This window comes from Rattus norvegicus, chromosome 1, assembly GCF_036323735.1.
Source record: "Rattus norvegicus strain BN/NHsdMcwi chromosome 1, GRCr8, whole genome shotgun sequence".
NCBI classification, from domain to species: domain Eukaryota; kingdom Metazoa; phylum Chordata; class Mammalia; order Rodentia; family Muridae; genus Rattus; species Rattus norvegicus.
This window is the reverse complement of record NC_086019.1, coordinates 267,105,165-267,127,386: the sequence shown is the minus strand read 5'-3', so window position 1 is coordinate 267,127,386 and position 22,222 is coordinate 267,105,165. Positions and strand designations below refer to the sequence as shown.

The 22,222-nt window shown below is 43.6% G+C and overlaps 1 protein-coding gene across 4 annotated transcripts in view; it reads right to left on the bottom strand.

The window, feature by feature from the left end:
- The window catches only part of Atrnl1 (attractin like 1), a 540,797-nt gene that overhangs the window by 89,461 nt on the left and 429,114 nt on the right, over nucleotides 1–22,222 (bottom strand). For all 4 annotated transcript variants that reach the window (XM_008760587.4, XM_039095274.2, XM_063281046.1 and 1 more), the window contains one exon: nucleotides 4–118. In XM_008760587.4, the coding sequence (XP_008758809.2) occupies nucleotides 4–118 (115 nt within the window). The remainder of the gene's footprint in view (nucleotides 1–3; nucleotides 119–22,222) is intronic.

The window sequence follows — 22,222 nt, the reverse complement described above, 5'->3', positions numbered from 1 at the left end:
TACCTGATTGCCCGGGGGGTGGGGCACCTGATGTTCCTCTCGGTAGACAGAGAAACACCGTCAGGACAGCAGCTCTGTTCCCAGCACAGGGTTCGATGGCTATTGGCTTAGGTGCACCCTGGAAAAGAAAACCCACTGTGAGGTTCATAGGTGACAAGGTGGTGTAGCTACTTGCCTCTGCATTCCCTCTATCCTTCAGTGAGCAAAACTGCACCCACTCGAAGGGGATCCCCTGAGCCGGCAGGTGTGTGGTTAGCCCTGGTGTGAAAACAGCAGCCACTTCATTGTGAAAGCCTAGCTGGCACATCACAGAGTGATACATCCTGGTTACTTCCCCTCCTCTGCTGCCTTTCATGAGTGATGAGCTGCATAACCCCATTTCCATATAGGTAAGGGACCGCAATTCCAAAAATCCCAGTAACATATTTTTTAAAAACTACTTCTTTGTGTGTGTGTCTAATACAGCAGTGACATTGTTGCTAAAGTCAATCGGATTGCCATCACTCCATAGTCTACACTTGTAGAATAATTTCGTATACAATGTAGTATTGTCAAATCCAGCCTTCCCGCTGTACAACAGAGCTCCAGATTCACGCACCTTAGCAAGCTAGGTTTACAGCCATTCCCTTACTCTTTATCCCTCCCTGACTTGGTGACCGAGTCTCTGCAGTTTGACTCTGTGCATTTGTCTTAAGAAATCTCCATTTTTAAGTGAGAGCTCGCACGGGTATGTCTCTAAAATTACATAAGTGACAGACATATACAATAATTGTCCATCATACACTTGTATAAATAAAAGGGCAGACATCAGGTTAATATGTGAATATTGATAATGAGGGTATTACATTAATGTTTTACTAGGGATTAAGTGTGTCATGGCCTTGCATATATTGCCTGATTTACTTTTATATATGCCTTATAAGATGAAAATATTTAGGAGGATTCTTCTGTAGCCATTACCTCCAAATTAAAACATTTCGCCCAGTAGAAGAGCATTAAGTCTCAAAAAGTAAAGGAGACTTACAAGTCTCAGGAAGTTCCTGAAACAGACATTCTTCACAAGGTCCTCCACAAAAATACAAGCAGTAACAGATGCTGGGGAGCTCAGCTGCCTGCACTCCTCTAAGTAACTCCAATAAACTCATTCGTCAACTAAACTAGGCTTGAGTGGAACCACTTTGGGGCTGTTGTTTGTTCTCCATCTGGAATGACCAGGTATTTGATCACATCTCCCAGATAGTCAAGTCTCCTAGGAAGTCAAGGAGTGAGAACAAACTTTCCACAGCTGGGAAGAAGTGAGAGGGTGGCATGTGGACTCAGGGAACTGCCTCCTGAGTCTCTGTTTACAACAGTACCCTACAACAGTACCCTGTGGCCCATGTACAGACAGATAAGCACAAACATTCACATACATGCACAATTACATGTACACATCTATACACTCATCCCTTCCTACTTACATTATGCAGACATATTTATACATATCTTAAATACAGAGTGACTTTGAGAGAGTACAGGTTATCAACACAGTCTAGAATAGCGGCTTGTATCATATTATTTGAAGAATTAGTGGTCAGAGATAGCTGTCAAAAGAGTATCTCTGTATAAATGTAAAATTAAGCAGAAGAAACAACTAATAATAACAGAAAATGCCTTTAATTATTAGAACAAATGATTACTCAGATTTTTTCTATTGAAGATATTTGAACCTTTGAAGAGATACAGACATATGTAGCCATTCACCTAGAATATTCTAGAATATTGCCATTTCCAGAAAGCTTAATGAGGCATTAAAGATAAAATATGTTCCCTTTTATGTAAAACTTAGACTGAGTTTCTGGTTACAACAGTTTTATGTGGTTATAAAGGATTTCTCCTTTATAGCAACATAAATCTCATGTTTAAAATTACCCTCATATAGATACATTTTGGAAGTTTTCTATAGAAGGGTACAAGTGGCCAAGGTGGGAAGCAAAGGCCCTTAAAATGTTCCAAGATAATGTGATTGACCACGTTGTCTGACTTGTACCAAGTTACATGATCTACGGTCTGATACTTTAAAAGCTTACATTTAATTTAGCAGATTAAGTTTTGAAAACGTTAAGTCAGAATTAGCATAAATACATAATATTATCCCATGATGTAAATATTTGGTGAGTAGCCTTGTCATAGTGCAAGACTAACAGAAAAATATACTATGAATTTTCCAACCACATTTCTAGGCAACTGAAATGTATTTTAATTTAATAGATGCAAAATATATGTAAAGGTCAATTTGCTAAAATATACCAAGAGATTGCAAAATGAATTCCAGGTTTGAACGGCAGTAATTTATCAGAAATATCAAACTTCCTATCACTGTTGCTAAGAAATAACTGATTATTGGTACCTCAGATAGGGCTGTCTCTGTTACTGTGTTTTCCAGCTCTAAGTGTAAAGACCAGCAGATTTAGTTCATTTAAATTCATTTAAATAACTTGATTATAGAAACTAGAACTGTGGAATTGGAGTATGACTAAAGATCTTTGGGAAACAGTGTTGTTTGTGTTGGGGACTCAGGAAAACAATACGTGGTTTGGGAGTCCATTACTTGGCGCTGTTGCTACGTTACCTTCCTACTTCTTAACACCACAGGAAAGACTGTAAATACTGAAAGCATCAACTGGAGGAAAAATTAGTGCAAAAGAGCCGTGCGTTTCTGGTGGAATACGGGTGAATTAGTGAACACTTTAAACTTCAAGGTCTGAGCAATGGACGCGGACAAAGGGCCTGCAGAACCGGACCGTGGAGCAGGGGTTATGGCTCCCAGAGAGCCAGTTCAGTTGAGTTATTCTTACAATAATTCTCTCACTCTCACTTCTGCTGTGATTATATAGAAAAAAAACATTCCTTGAAAACCTTTTTGTGTTAGTAAATTACGTAAAAGGAGATGATCATTCTACTTTTAAACCAAATTGGCTTCCAACTTGGACTATTTTTAGCTCCTAGAACTTTCATAGGAGGATATTATTAACAAAGCATGAATGATTCATTATGTCTAAAATATTAGAAACTAGCCCATTCTCCAACACTTCTGGAAGGAATTAACATAGTTAAAATTATTGCAAAAGAACTTGTGACAAAGATCACTTTAAATATGGGATTTTATATCTTAAAAATGGAAAGAAGCACTTTGTAACCCTTGAATTAAAAAAAAATAGCAACATGCTATACATGATAATATTTTGACTACCCCAGTCTTGTCAGTTGTTTTGTGATAACCATGTAACTGTGAATCACAATCAGTTCACAATGGCATAACTTGCTCAGAGAAACTTGCAGTGTATCACACATTGATACATGTGAGCCTTAAGAAGAGATAAGGCTCAGGTCTCTTGCCTGCAGCACTCAGCAGCTGGGATTTACTTCAAGGCAGTTTCCTGTTGTGCTGCAGAGAACCCGTGGGAGAAAACACGACTGACAGCTAAGGAATGAGCAGCCCTAGTCTAGGAAGCACAAGACACACAACATAGAACACAACATTCACCACACACAATGCTCACACAACACTCACAGAACACACATCGCTCACACAGCAGAACACACAGTGCTCACACAACACACAATATGCACACAGAACGTTTGCTTCAATGGAGTTTTTTCTAACTATAGAACTTAGTTTCAAGTCATTATGACGAGTCATAGATTTTTACAGCAAACTCTCCCAGTCTTTTAGCTTTAGGAATCACAAATACTTTCAAGGTATTTCTTTAAACCGTACGTTCCAAAAGTGCGACTGTCATTTGAAGCAGGGACCTATCTTGAGAAACTGCTGTGACATGAATCTTGGCAGGTTTAGAACATGCCCAGATCCCAGTGAGGTCCATCTCTGGAAGCCCTACATGGCGGCTGGGGACTAGAATATCTGATTTCTTAGACTAGCTATTCATCTCACATCTGGGTCATGACTCATAGGTAAGAAGTGAAGGTTTAGAGTAAGACTGTAACACGGTAGTCAGAGCTAGGTGTATGGAGTCTTTAAGTACATTAAATAAAAAAATTGTTGTCAGCCAACAGAAAATGTCTGTGGGTCACACTGGGCATGAAGGCTGCCCTAGGGGGTCTGTTCCACAAAATAGCATTCCTGGGCATCTGGGCATGATGGCTGGCCATCGGTAGAGCGGTGTTCCCATGGCTGGTTTGAGAGCTCTCTCCTTACTTCTTGTCACTAGCTCCAGAGTTGGTCTCCTCCCCTCTGCCATCTTTCTGTGATCTAGGACTTTGTCCTTACAGTGGCTACTTTCATGATCCACATCCCTCAAAGACACATCAAGTGTCACCTAGCCATGAAACTGTCCTTGGTCTGAGACATCTGCCCACTCCCTTTTTAGGTCTTTACAGATGATGATCCTCTTTAGTTAGGTAAATGGTTTTCCATTCCACTGATCAAGCTCTTTTTAAAAATTTTGTATTTAATTTTTTTTTACACTCCAGATTTTATCCTTCTCCTGGTCCACCCTCTGTCCCACATCCCATACCTCTTTCCTGCTCTTCATGAGGATATCCCCACTCCCTGGGGCCTCCAGTCTCTTAAGGGTTAGGTGCATCTTCTCTGACTGAACCCAGTCCCGGCAGTCCTCTGCTGTATAAGTGTTGGGGGGGCTCGTATCAGCTGGTGTGTGCTGCCTGGCTGGGGTCCAGTGTCTGAGAGATCTCAGGGGTCCAGGGGTCAAGCTCTTGGAAATCCGGTCTTCCCTGTCTCTTTCTTCCCCTGTCCTTATATTTTGGCAAGCTTTTGGAACAAACCATGGTCTTGAACCTATGTAAATTCTCTACCACTGAGAATTTATTTATGTATTTATTTATGGGCAGCGTCTTACTATGCAATCTAAGCTGGCCTGCAATTTATGATCTTTCTGCTTGAGCCTCTCCAGTGCTGGCGGCAGAGGTGTGTGCTACCACACACCAAGCTCCTCAATCGAATTCCTCATCCTCACTTAGCTCCTGTAGTTACTTCCTCTCTTTGAATTGCCTCAGTATTGTGCCAATTGGGGGGGGGTGGATTATGTCTCTCAATATTTAAGATATTGAAGTAAATGTTGGGTGTCTGTGATGGTCCCAGCAGGCCCTGGGTTGCCTATAGTACCAGCTACAGTGAAACATGTAAAACAGAAGAGGGATGAGCAGGTAAGCTTGTCTCAGGGGTCACAGGGAGCCAACAGTATGACATTATATATCCAATTAAGGGTATTAGAGGAGTAGGACAATACTGACAATAATTAGATGCCTGTGTGCTGCTCGGCATTAACATACATTGCTACATGTAACTCTGCAACCAACTTACAAGGAGAAGCAGTGGTTTCCAATACAGAATTGAAGAAACTCTAATTCAGAGGGGTCAGCTAATATTGAGAGGCAATACCATCAGTCACTGGCAGATTCTGGATTTGAGTATGTGGGTTCTTAACTGAAATTCTATCTGCAATGTTGAAAGTTACTCTATGTTTCAAATATCCATTTTTATGAAGAATATATTTGTAATATCCAAGTCCTCTCTTATCATGTTAGGATTTCGGTTATAAGAGTTACATGTATATACTTGCCTGTTTCTTTCGAAAATATTTTAATCAATCCTTTGGGAATCTCATATATTGTACTTTAATTATTACTTTTTATTATTTAAGATTTTAATGGGAAACACTTCATACAATAGACTCTAATCATGCTTTTTCCCTCCCCCATATGTTCCCAGCTCCCCCACCTCTTTGCCCACTGAACTCTAAACTCCTTTTTTTCTGTTTAGAAAAAAAATGGATAAACAAAAAACAAAATAAACCCAAAACAAAATGCAAAGCAAACCAAAATAAGACAAAACAAAACAGAAAAACAGCAGAAACTCACACGTACAGACGCACACACACACACACACACTTGCACGTATACACACACACAGGCACACTCACACAGGTGTGCCCACACAAGGCACGTACACTCTCACACGAGTACATGTACACACACACACACACACACACACACACACACACACACACCCTTGCATGCATACACCCAGGCACATTCACACACATGTGCATGCACACAGGCACACACATGTATGTGCACACCCAGGTATGCTCACACACACATGCAGCACACAGGGGCACACACACAAACACACTCACCCCTGCACATGCACATGCAATTGGCAACCATAAGGGCACTAAGAATGGGTGGGTCCAGGGTCAGCTTCGCCACTGTCAGTCTGTGTGTCACTAGGCCACTTTCCCTAAATCTAAAGTGGTAAGTGTGCTGAGGGACTTTTAGGTCCTTTTCCTCCTTAATAACTCGTGGTTATGGCGTATGGACAGACTCTAGAATATCAGATGTTGCAAAGCCTAAGTATCGTGCACTTTAAAATCCAAGTGCTTGGTAGCGTTCTTTCCTGCTCAGGCACTTTAAATGGCCACCGTAATGTAAGGAATCCTCTTATACCATATGATGAATACGTCACATAGGCTTAAGTGGCTCCCATGGCATGCCAAAAAAGCAATTAGAGAATTGAATGAACGGATTGAGGATTAATGCGGCCGTGTTACACCTGTCAGCAGCAGTCAGTGTTGTGACAGAGAAAGAATAATGTCTGACAAGATTCGCCAACACTAATCTGATCTACGAGTGAATTATTAAAAATGCAAACAACTGCACATTAATCACTCCAGCGTTTACTCCTAAGATGTGTCTAGTGGTATTCTTATCAGACCTATCTGTAAATATGAATGAACAACTTGGTATGTGCCGTTTAATGACTGCTTAAGTTGAGAGAAAATTTAGTTTTCGTTAACACTAGTAAAACGGAATTAAATTTACTGAGCCTAGAATCAAGTCGGCATAGTAGCTTGATCCATAGCTAATCACATACTGAATTCCACCGGATAGTCAAGTCCCAGGATTCCAGATCCCCAAGTCAGATCCTTGGACTTGGTGGTTGGTCTTGGAAATGGTAATGTGGCAAAGCACTTTCTTTACTTACTGACTTCCCCGCAGGAAATGACAAACAGAACGAATTCCCTAGCAGGCTCTGTTCAGTAGGAGAACTCACAGTGACAAAATAAATTAAGCTGATGGACAGCCTCAGAAAGCTGGGCTAAACCATCCTAGAAGTCAGTTCAGAGACTGCCTGAGGGAACAGGTAACAGGAGAAGACAGCATTTACAAAGTGGTTGGACACTCTGAAGAAGCGAACTGTCAATCGCTTTCCCACCATAGCGGTATTTCCCTTTGAGGAAACATCTCCACGCATCCCTATTCTTATTACGTATGTGCACGCGTTGGAAACCACTCGTGCATGCTGAGGATTTAAATCTGTAGTAGTCTACGCTGCTGTATGCGGGAGGGGCGGGGAGTGAGGCGGCTCAGTTGGGGCAGCAGCTCCTCCCCACCCTGCTTCTCTAGGAGTTTAGAAGCCAGAAGGAAAATGCTTGGTCTGATTCGTAATGATTATAAATGCTGATTCTTTAAAAATTAATTCCTCGTAGTATTTTTCAAGAACTTGACATGGAGTATCTCTGAAATAATTTGCATAAGTGGAATTTTAATAATCTATATTCTTCTCAGCATCTTGGTACAAAAGTAATTTAACCACTATGTTTCATGTGTGAATTTGAAAATGCAGACTGAGAGGCAGTGCTAAAACCAGACAGAAATGTGTGGGCCATGTCAGTCATATTCTTCCCTCGCTCAAGCCCAGGGTTGGGGCTTTGTCATGCCGTTCTGCCACCCAGACTGAACGCCAGCCCCTGCCAGCACAAGAAGACCCTGCTCACTCCTTTCTACCTTCAGGTCCTTGTCACATTAGGAGTAGTTCACCTTTCTTTCAGGGACCAATGAGTCATGCTGGGGCTGAGAGGCAGCCAGTGCTCTGGCTTCAGGCTGCTCTCTGATGAGAGCATGAGCTTGGTAAAACTCCTTCTCGTCTCAAATGTCTGACAGGTAGGATGGAGCTGAATGTGGCTTATTCCTGCTGTTGTTCAAGGAGTAGAAGTCGTACAGTTATTCCCAGACATATAAGAAATACTTGGTAAGTTGGCTATCCTGAAAACACCGTCCAGCCCAGTTCTCACCTAGCTTTGGACTTAACTTGGGAAGAAGCCATCTGGGGACAGAGTGGCAGTTTAGAATCTGTTCATAGTCTGAAGTGAGTGAACCGAGGAGTGCAGCTTTCAGGTGAGACTTCTGCTGTGGGACGCTGCCACCATGCGCCTGCTGTGCTGTGCTGCACTGCTGCTAAGGATGTCCCCTTGATCTACACTTGGCTTTTATCAGGTCCTTATCTGGGGGCCTCATGTGCTGCATGAACAGACTCTCTGGCCCCTGAGAACACAGAGGTTCGATAGACACCTCCGGAGTAAGTGGATACTCATGAATGCACGCACATTGCGTTTTCCTCTTTTCCAAACTGTGCGAGGCAAATCTCTGAATCTTGTAGAAGACATTATGAGCAGAACCTCAACCTGGGGCAGATCGATAGATGGCAATAAGGAAGTTAAGTTACACTCTTGCTACGATTTCTCAGACTAGTCTATTCCAAAGCATAGTGTGCCATTAATGCGGAATGCCGCCTTAGGAACAGAGCTGCCAGGCCAACTCTGCTTAAGAGGTGAGCAGTAGGCACGGGTGCTGAGGAGGGTACAGCCGATTGCAGCGAGGCATTTACACAGTGCTCTGTAAACCTGCAAGAAACCCTGAAAGTCAGAGTGGAGGGAGCGCAGGAGGGCGACCAGTAGTTTGTCAGAAAACTGAGGAAGGGTGGAGGTGTCTGGCAGAAGGGAGAACCCGAATGAAGGGTTACGATGCAGATGGCTTGCCTGGGAAATTGCTAGAAGTTCCAGGGACACATCCCAGGAATTGCCACACCGAGGGATGAGAGGCCAGAGAAGAAGCCAGGGCTCCTCAGGAAGCCCAGGTCCCTCGGCGGCTCCCTCGCACTCCTTGGCCAGGGCTGGGATCATGACCATCTGCCCGAAGCGGAGGTGGCGAACCGCTGGAGACCCAGGCCTGTGTAGCACACTGTGTGCAGACGCTCCAGACAGACACTGCAAATGCCTCTCAGGAAAGCACTGCGTTCTGGGGAAATGTCAGGCTTAGTGCACATTAAGTTAAAACATTTACTTCTGAAGCTTCCATCATAAAAGTAAATCAAGAGGCGACTGTGAAAACTAAGCGTCAGCAGAGAGACAGAAAGTGCACATTTGGCAATATTCTTAATGAGGAATCAAATGTTAATAGATCCAGCATAACAAATGACTTTCTGCTATGATTATTACACCAATCACAACCTATTATAAGTAAGAATAACATGGTCAAAACTCTGAATGAAAAAGCTTACTTAAATCGCACAGAAGCGTGTGTCAGCACTGTAGAGTGAACCTCGCCTGGACAGAGAATGAGTCACCAGGACAGTCTTCCTAGGAAGCTCAACATTAACCCTACAAAGACCAATGCTTAACTACTTGGAGTATTAAAAAAATAGTGTGTGGCTGGAAAGAGGGCTCAGTGGTTAAGAGCACTGACTGCTCTTCCAGAGGATCTGAGGTCAATTCCCAGCAACTACATGGCATCTGCAATGGGATCCAATGCCCTCTTCTGGTGTGTTTAGAGACAGTGACAGTGTGCTCATTTACATAAAATAAATAAATACATCTTTAAGAAAATTGTGTGGAATAAACAATGGTTTTTCTGCTTCATAGCCAGACAGTAAGATATTAAATATAATTTAATACTCATGCATGCCGCTGATACAGGGGTGCAAATATGACTGTGGAGGGGAGTCATGGTGGAAGCTGTTTCCTTCCTCCCATCCACTCTGCCCAGGAGCCACCAATGCCATCCTGCCTGTTGCTTATTTGCTCTTTATACACAGGAAGTGAGGATCCTGCACTCGCCAGAGAGGAGCATGGATGGTTTTCTATAGGATGCATGGTGATGCACAGGCTGAAATGATCTCGTGGATTCTTCTTCCCTACTTTCCTCTGTTGCTATGGCTACAGTTGTTCCCTGTCCCATCAGCACCAGTTCCAAGTTCATGGACCACAGGGCAGATTGGACTTCTCACGTCCAAGACCCCAACAACAGAATTTTGAGACAACCATACTATAATCTCTAGAAATATTTTACTGGACTAAAATGCCTTTTTTCACAGGAATCAAACATATTTAAAACAGACATGATATTGGGCATTATTACTTAACATTCCCCCAAATTCTCCATATGGGAAACGGAAATTATTATAAGACCTAACTTCTGAGATCATAATGAGTGTTACAAAAGGTAATATACAAATAAATGTGGCTGGCCAAAACCAGGTTTAAAAAGTTTTATAATAGATCAAGTAATTCACGAATGTAATTTTTTTTAGTCAAATGTGTTGAATTTGACTTGTTTGGTCGGAGGAGAGGCAGCAAGGGGACTTTATGTGTTAAGATCTTTTCCCGTCTTTCTGGATGCTTTTATCGTCTCAGACATGGTCTCAATGGATAAGACCAATATTCTAGTGTCTTAAAGTAGGAAGTGAGTTCCAAGCTCAGACATTATGCAACAGTAGGAAGATGGTCAGGCATCAATGCAAATATTACAAAGCCATGAGGCAAAGCCACCTAGAAATACATATGGCATAGGGGCCTTCCTGCTCGCACAGCAGAGAGAGAGCATTTTATGGGTAGACAAGCAGAGCAATGGCATCCTAGGTGTTCTCAATACCTCTGACTGGCCCAGGAAGCCTCCCCTTGCCTGCCCACTCTCTATTATTAGTTAAATTAAAATGTCCTTGATTTATAGGGAAGAGGGATTAGATAGGAACAGGTGATGGAAGTTGATGGAGGCGGAAGGTGATTCTGTCTCTGAAAGCTCGTGTGATTCCCCTGTGGGCATTGGCCTTTGTCACGCTTGCTCGTGGCCTGAAGTGTAGCATTCTTATATGTCAAGACTAAATATATGGCAGCAGCACTCCTTTGTGGCTTTTCCTCACATGATTTCACTATGTGAGTTCAACTATCTCATCACAACTTATATCAGCGAGTGAATAAAACTCCCCTAAGCTGGTTCACTTTGATCCCAAGACTCTGCTTTCAGACTAAGAATTAATGGTCAGAGTCCGTGTAATGAGCCCTAACCTAGTTTTACTCACGCCGCTTTACAAACTCTCTCCTGGTGATAGTAATTATTTAATTGATTAGGCCTCAAGGAGCCTTCTGTCATTGGGCGTGGCCCACTGCACACATCTGGACTAGTGTGCTTTCTTTAAAGACCAGAATAGGACAATTAAGATATCAACAGCATAAATATAGGCATCAAGAAAGAAGTAAATAAATCTTGGATACTTTTCCTTTTGCAGGATCTAAGAATGAGCCCCAGTTTGAAAATACAGTTAACAGTTTGGGTTCGAAAACTTCCCCAATCACAGTCTCAGTGTCGAAGCACTGATCCCCAGAGGTGAGACTTTCAGGAGGTATTTATACGCTGTAAGTTCAGTGGTTTAACTCAATGATTAATTCACGGCTACGGGCCACCAGGAGATGGTGGAACTTCTTAGTAGGCCTCTATAAAGTGGCCTAACTGGAGGAAGCAGGCCACTAGGGGCGTCCCTTAATGGGCATATTTTTTTTTGTCCTACTCTCTTGTCTCCATGGTACCCAGCTTGGCTGCACCACATGAGCCTGGTTGTGACCTCTGTTTCACTACAGGTCACAGTAATGGGGCCACCAACATCGGTGGAGACATCTAAAGTCATGAGCCAAGTACATGGACTGGGACACCCGAAACCACGAGCCAATACATTTTCTTTCTGTAATGTTCCTCAGCTGTTTTGACACTGCAAGCAAAAGCTGACAGATGTAGGGCCTTTCAGAAGCAATTAATTAGGATAACAAAAATAAAATCGTAACAGAGTAGATCTAATGTTTTCTTAAGAAGGTAAGCCTTGTAGAGATAATATAAAGATAACATCACATGTGGAAAAAGGCCAGACCTGGAGAGGTGAGGCCACAGGGAATGAATGCTTCTGGTTTGCAGGCAGCTAACTACCAGAGTCAGAGAAGAAACTACATCTCCATTCTCCTTCAGGATCTCAGAAGGACTCAACTCTGCCAACATCTTAACTACATGGCTCTGACCCAGAGAACTGCTGTTTTAAGCTGCAAATTTGTGGTAACTTTATATGGGTAGCCTTGGGGAACCAATCCAGTGTCTTTCGTCCCAAACCAACCTCTATTAGAGGAACTGAGCAACATTGCCAGCCTGTTATCTTCCCCATTGTTTAGGGAATGACCATATTTGTGTAATCTGAAATGCTGACCAATACAGCATTGGGGTCATTCAGCTACCTTCATTTGAGAAATAAGCAAAATATCAGACAAAAGGGCAAAGATCAGCATCAAAGCTCACATTACTAGGAGAGTTTGGTGATCAGCCTACAATTAATGACATTAATAAACTTGGAAACCAGCATGATTGCTTCTAAGAAAGTAGGCACAGGCTAGGTTGGATGTGAGGTTCCCTAGGAAAGAGATTCTGAGACTATAAGATGTGTGAAGACAGGCAAACATCCGCGGAGTAGCATTTGGTGGGGTGAAGGCTGCAGCTCTGACAGAGAGAGAGCAGCCTCATGTGGTGTGAGGCTGCCCTGAGTAGATGGGTCTCTCTGAAAGTGTTAAAGCTTCCCCATGGAATAGAGATTTCCCCGGGATGGGATTACACGCCACGGGAGGGGCAGGTTCCCTGCAGGACTTTGGTGCTCTGAGCTGGGACAATGAGAAGTTCAATCCCAAAAGTCTAGCGCACCCCAATCCTCCTACAGTATTAGAAACTATAAAAAAAAATCTTATTAGCTGAGAAGGAACTTTAGCCAGGCTCAAGCAAAGACCTAAGAAGCAAGCAGATATAGCTGCTTTAATAACTGACATAACAGGCTTCACACCAAAGCCAATCAGAAGAGACAGGGAAGGACACTAAATACTCATCAAAGGAAAAAATGCACCGAGAGGATATTGCAATTATAACCATTTATATATCAAAAACTAGGGCACTACATAAATAAAAAGAAACATTACTACATTTAAAAGCACACATTGACTCTCACACACTGGCAAAGGGAGATTCTGATGCCTTCACAGATGGGCAGGTCATCCAGACAAAACTAAACAGACAAATGCCAGAGTTAAATAATGCCACAAATAAAACAGAATAGCAGGTGTGTGTACAGAACATCACACACACACACACACACACACACACACACACACACACACACACACACACAATGTACTTTCTTCTTAAAAGCCCAGGGAAAAATTTCCAAAATTGACCAGATACTTGGAAACAAAGAAAATCTTAACAGAAAAACAAATAAAAACAAATTAAATAATACCACTTATCCTATCTGACCATCATGGATTAAAGCTGGATATCAACAACAACAAAAACAAAAGAAAGTATATGAATAAAAACTCACTATGGAATGAAAAAATGAGTCAATAAAAATCAAGAAGGAAATTGAATTTTTTTTAGAATTGAGTGAAAATAAAAACATAACATGGCAAACCAATGGGACACACGGAAAGTGCTCCTAAGAGGCAAGCTGATAGCACTGAGTGCATACATAAAAAATTAGAGAGATCTCATATCAGCAACTTAACAACATACCTGGAAGTTCTAGAACATCAAATAGCCAAACAGAGTAAATGGTACAAATTAGTCAAACTTGAGGCTGAAGCCAATAACACAGAAACAACAGCAAACAGTACAAAGCACCCATGAAATGACCTGTCAGTTCTTCAGAAAATCAATACAAGTAATAAGGCTTTAGTCAGATTAATTAAATGAGAGAGAAGATCCAAACAGATAAAATTAGAGAGATCACAATATGCATCAGAAAATCAGAGAATCATAAGGACACATTTTAAAAATCTGTATATCATCAAACTGGAAAACTGAAAGGAAATGGATAAGTTTCTTAATACATATGACCCACCAACATTAAATAAAATCAAATAAGCAATTTAAAGAGACCTATGATTCCTACTGAAATACAATCTGTAACTAAAATTTGCTATACACAACTCCCAAAAAATATCCTAGGGCCAGAATGATTCTGCATAGAATTCTACCAGACCATCGCAGACTAATTAATGCTAGCACTCTTCAAATCATTGTCCAAAAGAGAAACTGGTGGAACACTGCCTGATTCATTTTATGGGACCACAACGACCCTGCTACATAAACCATACAAAGACCCAACAAAGAAAGAACATTACAGACCATTTTTCCATATGAGCATAGACATCCTCAAGGAAATATTCATAAGCTGAGTATAAGAACATTTCTAAAAGATTATCCACCATCATTTTGGATTCCATTTGTATGCATCTTATTGAATATTTTTATTTCTATATTCCAAAGGGGAACTGGTCTGTAATTCTTTTTCTTTGCTGAGTCTTTATGTGGGTTGGGTATCAGGGTGACTGTGGCCTCACAAAATGAATTTGGCAATGTTCTTTCTCTTTCTATTTTGTGCAATGATTTGAGGAGTATTGGTGTTAACCCTTCTTCGAAAGTCTGGCAAAATTCTGTGCCAAAACCATCAGGCCACTGAGATTTTTGATTGAGAGATTTTAAAAACTGCTTCTATTTCACTAGGTCTAGTTAAATTGTTTATATAATATTCATTTATCTTTGATAAGTGGTACCTAATAATCTAATTTCTTTTAGATTTTCCAGTTTTGATGGAGTATAATTTTTAAACTATGTCCTCATGAGTCTCTGAATTTCCTCAGCGTCTGAAGTTATGCCCGCCACTCTTTTCTTTCTGGTTGGAAGCCTAGCCTTTAACAGCTGAGCCATCTCTCCAGCCCACTGTTTCTGACTTTATTGATTTAGATATTCTTTCTCCATTTATTGTTAGTATGAATAAGGGTTTGTCTATCTTGTTGATTTTCTCAAAGAACCAACCCTTGACCTCACTGATTCTTTGTTTAGTCCAGTCACCATCATAGAGGCTTCCTCCCACAGCAGACAGGAGCAAGTGCAGAGCCCCCAGCCAGACATTATGTAGAGGTCTCCAGGGCATCTCTCCCATAAGAGACTGGTGAACTCCATTGGAAGAGGGGATGGAACGATTGTAGGAGTCATGGGGGATGGGGAACATCTGGAGAACATGGCCCACTGAATCAACTAAGCAGGGCTCACATGGGCTCACAGAGACTGAAATAGCAAGCATAGGGCCTACATGGGTATGCATCTGTGTACACAGGTCTTCCGTGTATGTTAGCCTGGTGGTATTTGTGGACTCCCAACAGTGGGAGTGGGTGTACCGCCGACTCTTTTGCCTGCTCTTGGGACTCCTTTTACCTTAATGGGTTGCCTTGTCCAGCCTCAATGAGGGCTTTTACCTTGACTTATTCATCTTGTTTTGTCCTGTTTGGCTGTCATCTCTTGAAGGCCTACTCTTTTCTGAAGAGGAAACAGAGGGGAAGTACATCTGTGGTAGTGGGGTGGTGAGTGCGTGAGGGACCTGGGAAGAGTGGAGGAAGGGAAAGTGTAGTTGGGATGTATTGTATGGATCTATTTTCAACTTTTTAAAAAATATTATCCACCATGATCAAATAGGCTTCCTCCCAGAGATGCAGGGGTGGTTCAACATATGTAGATCAATAGACATTAATTTACCACATAAGCAGACTGAAAGAAAAAAACCACACAGTCATCTCATTAGACACAGAATAGGACTCCAGCAAAATCTAATTTTATGATAAAATTGTGGAGAGATTAGGGATGCAAAGCACATATTTCAACACAATAAAGACAATATATAGCACACCCACATCCAACCTCAATATAAATGGAGAGGAACTCAAAGCAGTTCCACTAAAATCAGGAACAAGACAGGGATGTCCACTCTCCTCAGCTTTATGTAAGCCAGTACTTAAAGTCTCAGCCAGAGCAGTAAGACAACAGAAGACCAGGGAATTGGCAAAGGATCAGAGCAGCTTTCTTTGCACATGGCATGATTGCATGCATGAAGGACAACAAAACCCAACCAGGAAACTTGTACAGCTGACAAAACATTTTCAGCAAAGTAGCAGGGTATAAAACATGCACACACACACACACACACACACACACACACACACACACACACACAAATCAGTAGTCTTCTGTATGCAAATGACAAGCAGATAAATCAGGGAAACAAAACCTCACAACAGCCAGAGAAGAAGAAAAAAAGAAGAGGAGGAAGAGGAGGAAAAAGAGGGGGAGGAGAGGGGAGGAGGAGGAGGGAGAGGAGGAGGATCTCTGTGAGTTTGTTCGAGGCTGTAAAGTGAATCCAGAATAGCCAGGGTTAACAGAGAAATCCTTTCTCAAAAAACAAACAATCAAAACATCATATTCCTCCACATACCTTCAGCCTGCCTGTGCTGGAGCACTTGGGAGGCCGAGGCAGGCAGATCTGTGAGTCTGAGGACAACCTGGTCTACAAAGCAAGTTCCAGCACAGCCATGGCTACTCAGAGAAACCCTGTCTCAGAAAAGAAAAGAAAAGACCCCCCAAACAAAACAAAAAAAAACTTGGAATAATTCTAACCAAGCAGAGGAAAGACTTGTTATGAAACCTTTAAGACACACACACACACACACACACACACAAAGAAAAGAAAAGAAAAAGAAATTGAACACACCAGAAGACAGAGATTAATTAATCTATGCATCAATTACTGCTGTGAGGCATCTGTACATTGATTCCTCATGGAGTTTGGGAGGGCGCTACAGAGCTGCTGTCCAACATCCAGGAGGAGAGACTGTTCTTTAGGACCATAGCTTGCTTACCTGTATAATTTTTCTACTTGGACTAGCAACACTGATGGTGATTTCTCTCTTTAAGAAAAGACAAAAACTATTTACTGCTAAATCTATAGCCAGATCAGCTGTGTAAAGAAGCGAGGAAGCAGCGCCTGGAACTCTCTTCGTACCGGGTATTATTGCCATAATTCACAGTGCCACCTTATGTTGCAGGTCACAACGCTTCCAGGGAAGGCAGCCATTCTGATCTGGCATGCAGTACGGTGGAGGCTGAGCTTACCACTGATCTCAGGGTTCTCTGAGGCATCGCCTTCCCTTTCTCTTTGCCTTCTAAGACACATTCTTTCCAGAAACTAAAATTCCACGTCTTTTCTTTTATGACAATAATAGTGCCAACTACTGTTTATTGGCATTTATCACCTGCTGGCTGCTCCCTTGGGACCACTGAATAGTAGGTGGGTGGGGAAACATTTCCATCAGTGTTTTAAAAGTAACGACTGGTTCCTGTCACCGCAAGGAAAGAGGATACATGCTGAGGTTGAATTCCAAATTTCAGAGACACAAACGTGGCAGGAGGCAGGAGAGTGCTTTATGAGGTGACAGATTGTTATTCTGCAACGTATACAGCCGATCAGAGAAGAAACAAGGGTGGCGTGGCTTAATTCATGCCAGATCCGGAACCAGCTTCATATCTGCTGAGACTCTCCTTCATTCAAAATGTGTAGAGCTGAGCGTGCTGACTAACCGGATGGGCCAATAGAGGGCTAAGCCTATAGAACGAGCGTGTAGAGGAAGGACTAAGCCTATAGAACGAGTGTATAGAGGAAGGACTAAGCCTATAGAACGAGCGTGTAGAGGAAGGACTAAGCCTATAGAACGAGTGTATAGAGGAAGGACTAAGCCTATAGAACGAGCGTATAGAGGCAGATACTCTTGTGTGGTGCTCACCAGCAGTGAACAGAACGGGACTATGGTAAGCACCTCAAGAGTGGCCCCACTGTCTTAGCATCTATAATCTTGGACACATGTAATGTTTTCAGATTCTTAAATTCAAACGTTGGACATGCTATTTCACCATTAGCATGGTCCTGGATATGACAGACTGGATCTTATCTTTCTCTTCACAGAAGGGAAAAGGATGACTAAGAAACAGTGGAGATGTGAGGACAGCATACTGGGGCATCGAGAATGATGGGAGGGCTACATTATAAACAGTGACTGGGAAACACCCTGGAGTCAGGTTGAACACGACTCAAATGAGGGTGGGAAGTCAGAAGCTACAGAGACAGAGTAACGTCGACAAAGATCCCAGGGAGAATAGTGTCCAGTAAGTAGGTTAATGGTTTGACTTGGGGGATGGTGTGTGTGTGTGTGTGTGTGTGTGTGTGTGTGTGTGTGTGTGTGTGAGAGAGAGAGAGAGAGAGAGAGAGAGAGAGAGAGAGAGAGAGAGAGCACTAGACCCACCGAAGGCTGAAGGACTTCTGAAAGGTAAAAGAAAGAAAGGCTGTGTTGGACGTGACAAGGAATCAGACGTATGTGCAGCAAGCAGGATGAGTCAGCACTAAGGCAGTGATCATGCGTGTGGGGCGAAGCTCAGGAGAGTGAAAGGAGCTGGGAAAGCAGGGTGGAGTGGTGGCAGGAACCGTGGAACCCAGCGAATGGTTCCCACTCTGTCCTGTCCAGGGTTCTAGGGCTACCGCCCCTGGGAACACCAAAGGAAGTGGCTTCTGCGGGACCTGTCAGGGTATGGGTAGACCAAGTTAATGGAGCACTCATTGACTGTCCAAGAGGTTGAGAATATAAGGCTTCCTCTGACTGGCCCTGGGGTCTGAATGCAAGGCCAAGGAGTCTTAGAGAACAGGGCTGGTCCTGAGTACTGCAGTCCTGAACAAGTACACAAGCACCGGGAACATGAAATTTAAAGGTTCAGAAAAGTTACAGCTAGATCCAGTCACTATAGAATCTAAAATAATGTGGCTCAGGGACAAGATGCTTTGAGATATGTTATAGAAAGTATAGTAAAACTGAAGAAATACTGTGGCTGCTGGAAGCTGTCTCCAGTGGGATTGGCAGTGGGCAGAGCACAGGCCTGGTATAAATGTAGAAATATAGGAGACAGTGCCAGTTGAGGTGACATAGGCACACTACGTCCGGTTATAGACAGGCATCCACTGGGTACAGGCGAAACGTGATCAAGCAGTAATTACAGAGGTGAACTGGGGTTCACCTCTGTTTTCAAAAAAACAGGCTCAGACGCTGTGCTGGTTTGAACAGGAATGGCCCCCAAGGACTCATGCGTTTAAATGCTTGTTCACCAGGGAGGGGCACAATTAGGAGGTGTGGCCTTGTTGGAAGAAGTGCATCACAGAGGGGCGGGCTCTGAGGTTTCAAATGCTCAAGCCAGGCCCAGAGTCACACTGTTGCTGCTGCCTATGGATCCAAATGCAGAGCTCTCAGCCCCTCTCCTGCGCCACCTCTTCCTGCCATGCCTTCTGCCATGATGACAACAGTCCAAAGCCCCGAGCTGAAGCCAGCCCCAGTGAAATGCTGTCCCGTAGTCGAGTTGCTGTGGTTCTGGTGTTTCTTCACAGCAATAAAAGCCTAATTAAGACAGGCATCACCAACTGGAGTCATTTCCTGACTCTGCCACTGGGGTCCTGACGAGGGCCCTGGCTGTTCAGTCTCCTCATCTGTGAACCGACAAAATGGTTCCCGCTTACTTCACAGGGTTGCCGTGAAGAATAAATAAGCAGGTGAAATAAATCAACAGATGCGTGAATTCAGGATACTGCCCAGTGTGGGGAATGCTCAACGCATTAACCCTTTACCGTCTATAGTGTCCTATGACCCGGCAGTCCGCAAACGCACACTTGCACAGTGATACAGGCCCAGGCCGGGGAAGCTCTTGCAGGCAGGCTCTCAACTCAACGTAAGAATGAGCCTGACTCCTGGCTCTGTCAACCTAACAGAAAGTGGGATTTCAGGCAAATGCTCAACTGTTTCTAGTTCCTAGAAATTTTACACATGAAAATAAAATGGCAAGAACGCCAAGGATCCATGGGGCTGTGTGGGGTTGGCCACATACGCTCCACAAAGTGGCTGCATGCACACGGCGTGGCGCAGAGCGACCATTCAACCAACGCCTTTCCTAGTCTTTTCCCTTTAACCTCCCTGCTTATAACTGAATGCCATAATCCTTGCTTTGCTACTCTGACTTCCTTTTCCATCCATGTGAGGGGATGAAAAATAAACCTCAATGACACATGTTGGTATGGAGACACTTAGGATGCTCCTGGTCCCCTGGGAGGGAATTCTCTTGCTGCTGAATGGCCTCTCTTGACTGGGGACTTCTGCATGTGCAAACTCTGAGTCTTCCTCCAGCCAGGGTTGGAGTTAGCCAGGGCAGATTAGAGTGGGTGAGAGTTAGCCAGTGCAGGGTAGAGTGGGTGAGGGTTAGCCAGTGCAGGGTAGAGTGGGTGAGGGTTAGCCAGTGCAGGGTAGAGTGGGTGAGGGTTAGCCAGTGCAGGGTAGAGTGGGTGAGAGTTAGCCTGTGCAGGGTAGAGTGGGTGAGGGTTAGCCAGTGCAGGGTAGAGTGGGTGAGGGTTAGCCAGGGCAGATTAGAGTGGGTGAGAGTTAGCCAGTGCAGGGTAGAGTGGGTGAGGGTTAGCCAGGGCAGATTAGAGTGGGTGAGAGTTAGCCAGTGCAGGGTAGAATGGGTGAGGGTTAGCCAGTGCAGGGTAGAGTGGGTGAGAGTTAGCCAGTGCAGGGTAGAGTGGGTGAGGGTTAGCCAGTGCAGGGTAGAGTGGGTGAGGGTTAGCCAGTGCAGGGTAGAGTGGGTGAGAGTTAGCCTGTTCAGGGTAGAGTGGGTGAGAGTTAGCCAGTGCAGGGTAGAGTGGGTGAGGGTTAGCCTGTGCAGGGTAGAGTGGGTGAGGGTTAGCCAGTGCAGGGTAGAGTGGGTGAGGGTTAGCCAGTGCAGGGTAGAGTGGGTGAGAGTTAGCCTGTTCAGGGTAGAGTGGGTGAGAGGCTGAATCACACTCAGTGTCAAGAAGGAGTGGGTGTGGAACCAGCAGGGACAGCACAAGTGAAGAGGACCACAAGGTGGAATCACTGTGTTTGTAGAACTGAAGTGCACAGTTCAGGAAGAGCGTAACTCCTAAGGTTTCCTTCACCTGGGAATGGAGTGGCCGAGTTAGGACAAAACCCAGGCCCGCCAGAGACGCAGGGATCTGAAACTTGGAACTGTGAGAGTCTTTCAGACTTGAACACATGAAGTGAGGTGAGAAGTGAGGCTGGGAAGGAGTTATTCCAAGCCCTACCTCTTTCTCCTCAGCACTGCCCTGGTTCTGGTGATCAAGTAGGCAGGGATGACTGCCAGTCCCTGCCTAGGAAAGCACCTCCAGCGAGGATGCCCTGCCCCTTGGCTTCATCTAAAAAGGATCACATCTCACCCACAGAATCTAAACTGGGTTAAGACAGAAATATACTCGAATTTCTTCAATTGTAGCAACTCCCAGCTCACTCGGGTTCCAGGGCCTTGGCTTCCCCCCTTTTATTTACTTCATAAAAGGGGAATTTGCACCCACTAATCTCTGTAAGTAGGTCCGTATTTTCCTAGATCACCTCAAAAGACAACTATTTGAATAAGATAAAATTATTATTTGTCAGAGAATTAAATCGTATTTATTTTTCTTGGTATTTTGTGTAAAGTTTCATAGTGCCTTTAGTTAACAGCAGGTAGCTAGGACACTTTAGTGTCTCGTTCTCTAACAACTAAATCTCATTTGATCCTGAAAGCTACTGTGTGAAGGAATAAGAGGAGCAAGAGAGTAAGACACATTCTCTGACTTCACAGAGGGTAGCACCATGGGCCCAACAGTTAAGGGTTGAGAGCACAGTGTAGGTAGCACACTCCTTCTCTACCTGTGGGCACACTACAGCCCACTACATCTCACCCGCAAATCCTTCCAAAAGGAAGAACACTTATATGTATTCATGTGGGTGCTGGGTTTTATCATGATGGTCATTCATTCTGTACTCACCTAGATTAATTCTTATTAAAGTTAGAAAACACATGGGCTGGAAGTAATGCTGGGAAGATGTGTGTTTAATTGTGTGAGGCCCTGGATTCAGTCCTTAGTACACACACACACACACACACACACACACACACACACACACACACACACACCATACTTTCTCTGAGAAAGAGAAGGAGAGGGAGAGAGGGAGGGAGAGAGAGACACACTTTAGCATGGTGGCATACTCCTTTAATCCCAGCAGGGCAGAAAGGCAGAGGCAGAGGCAAAGGCAGAGAGGCAGAGGCAGAGGGGACAGGTGGATCCCGGTGAGTTTGAGGTTACCTTGTTTATAGTTCCAGGCCAGCCATAGTTACACAGTGA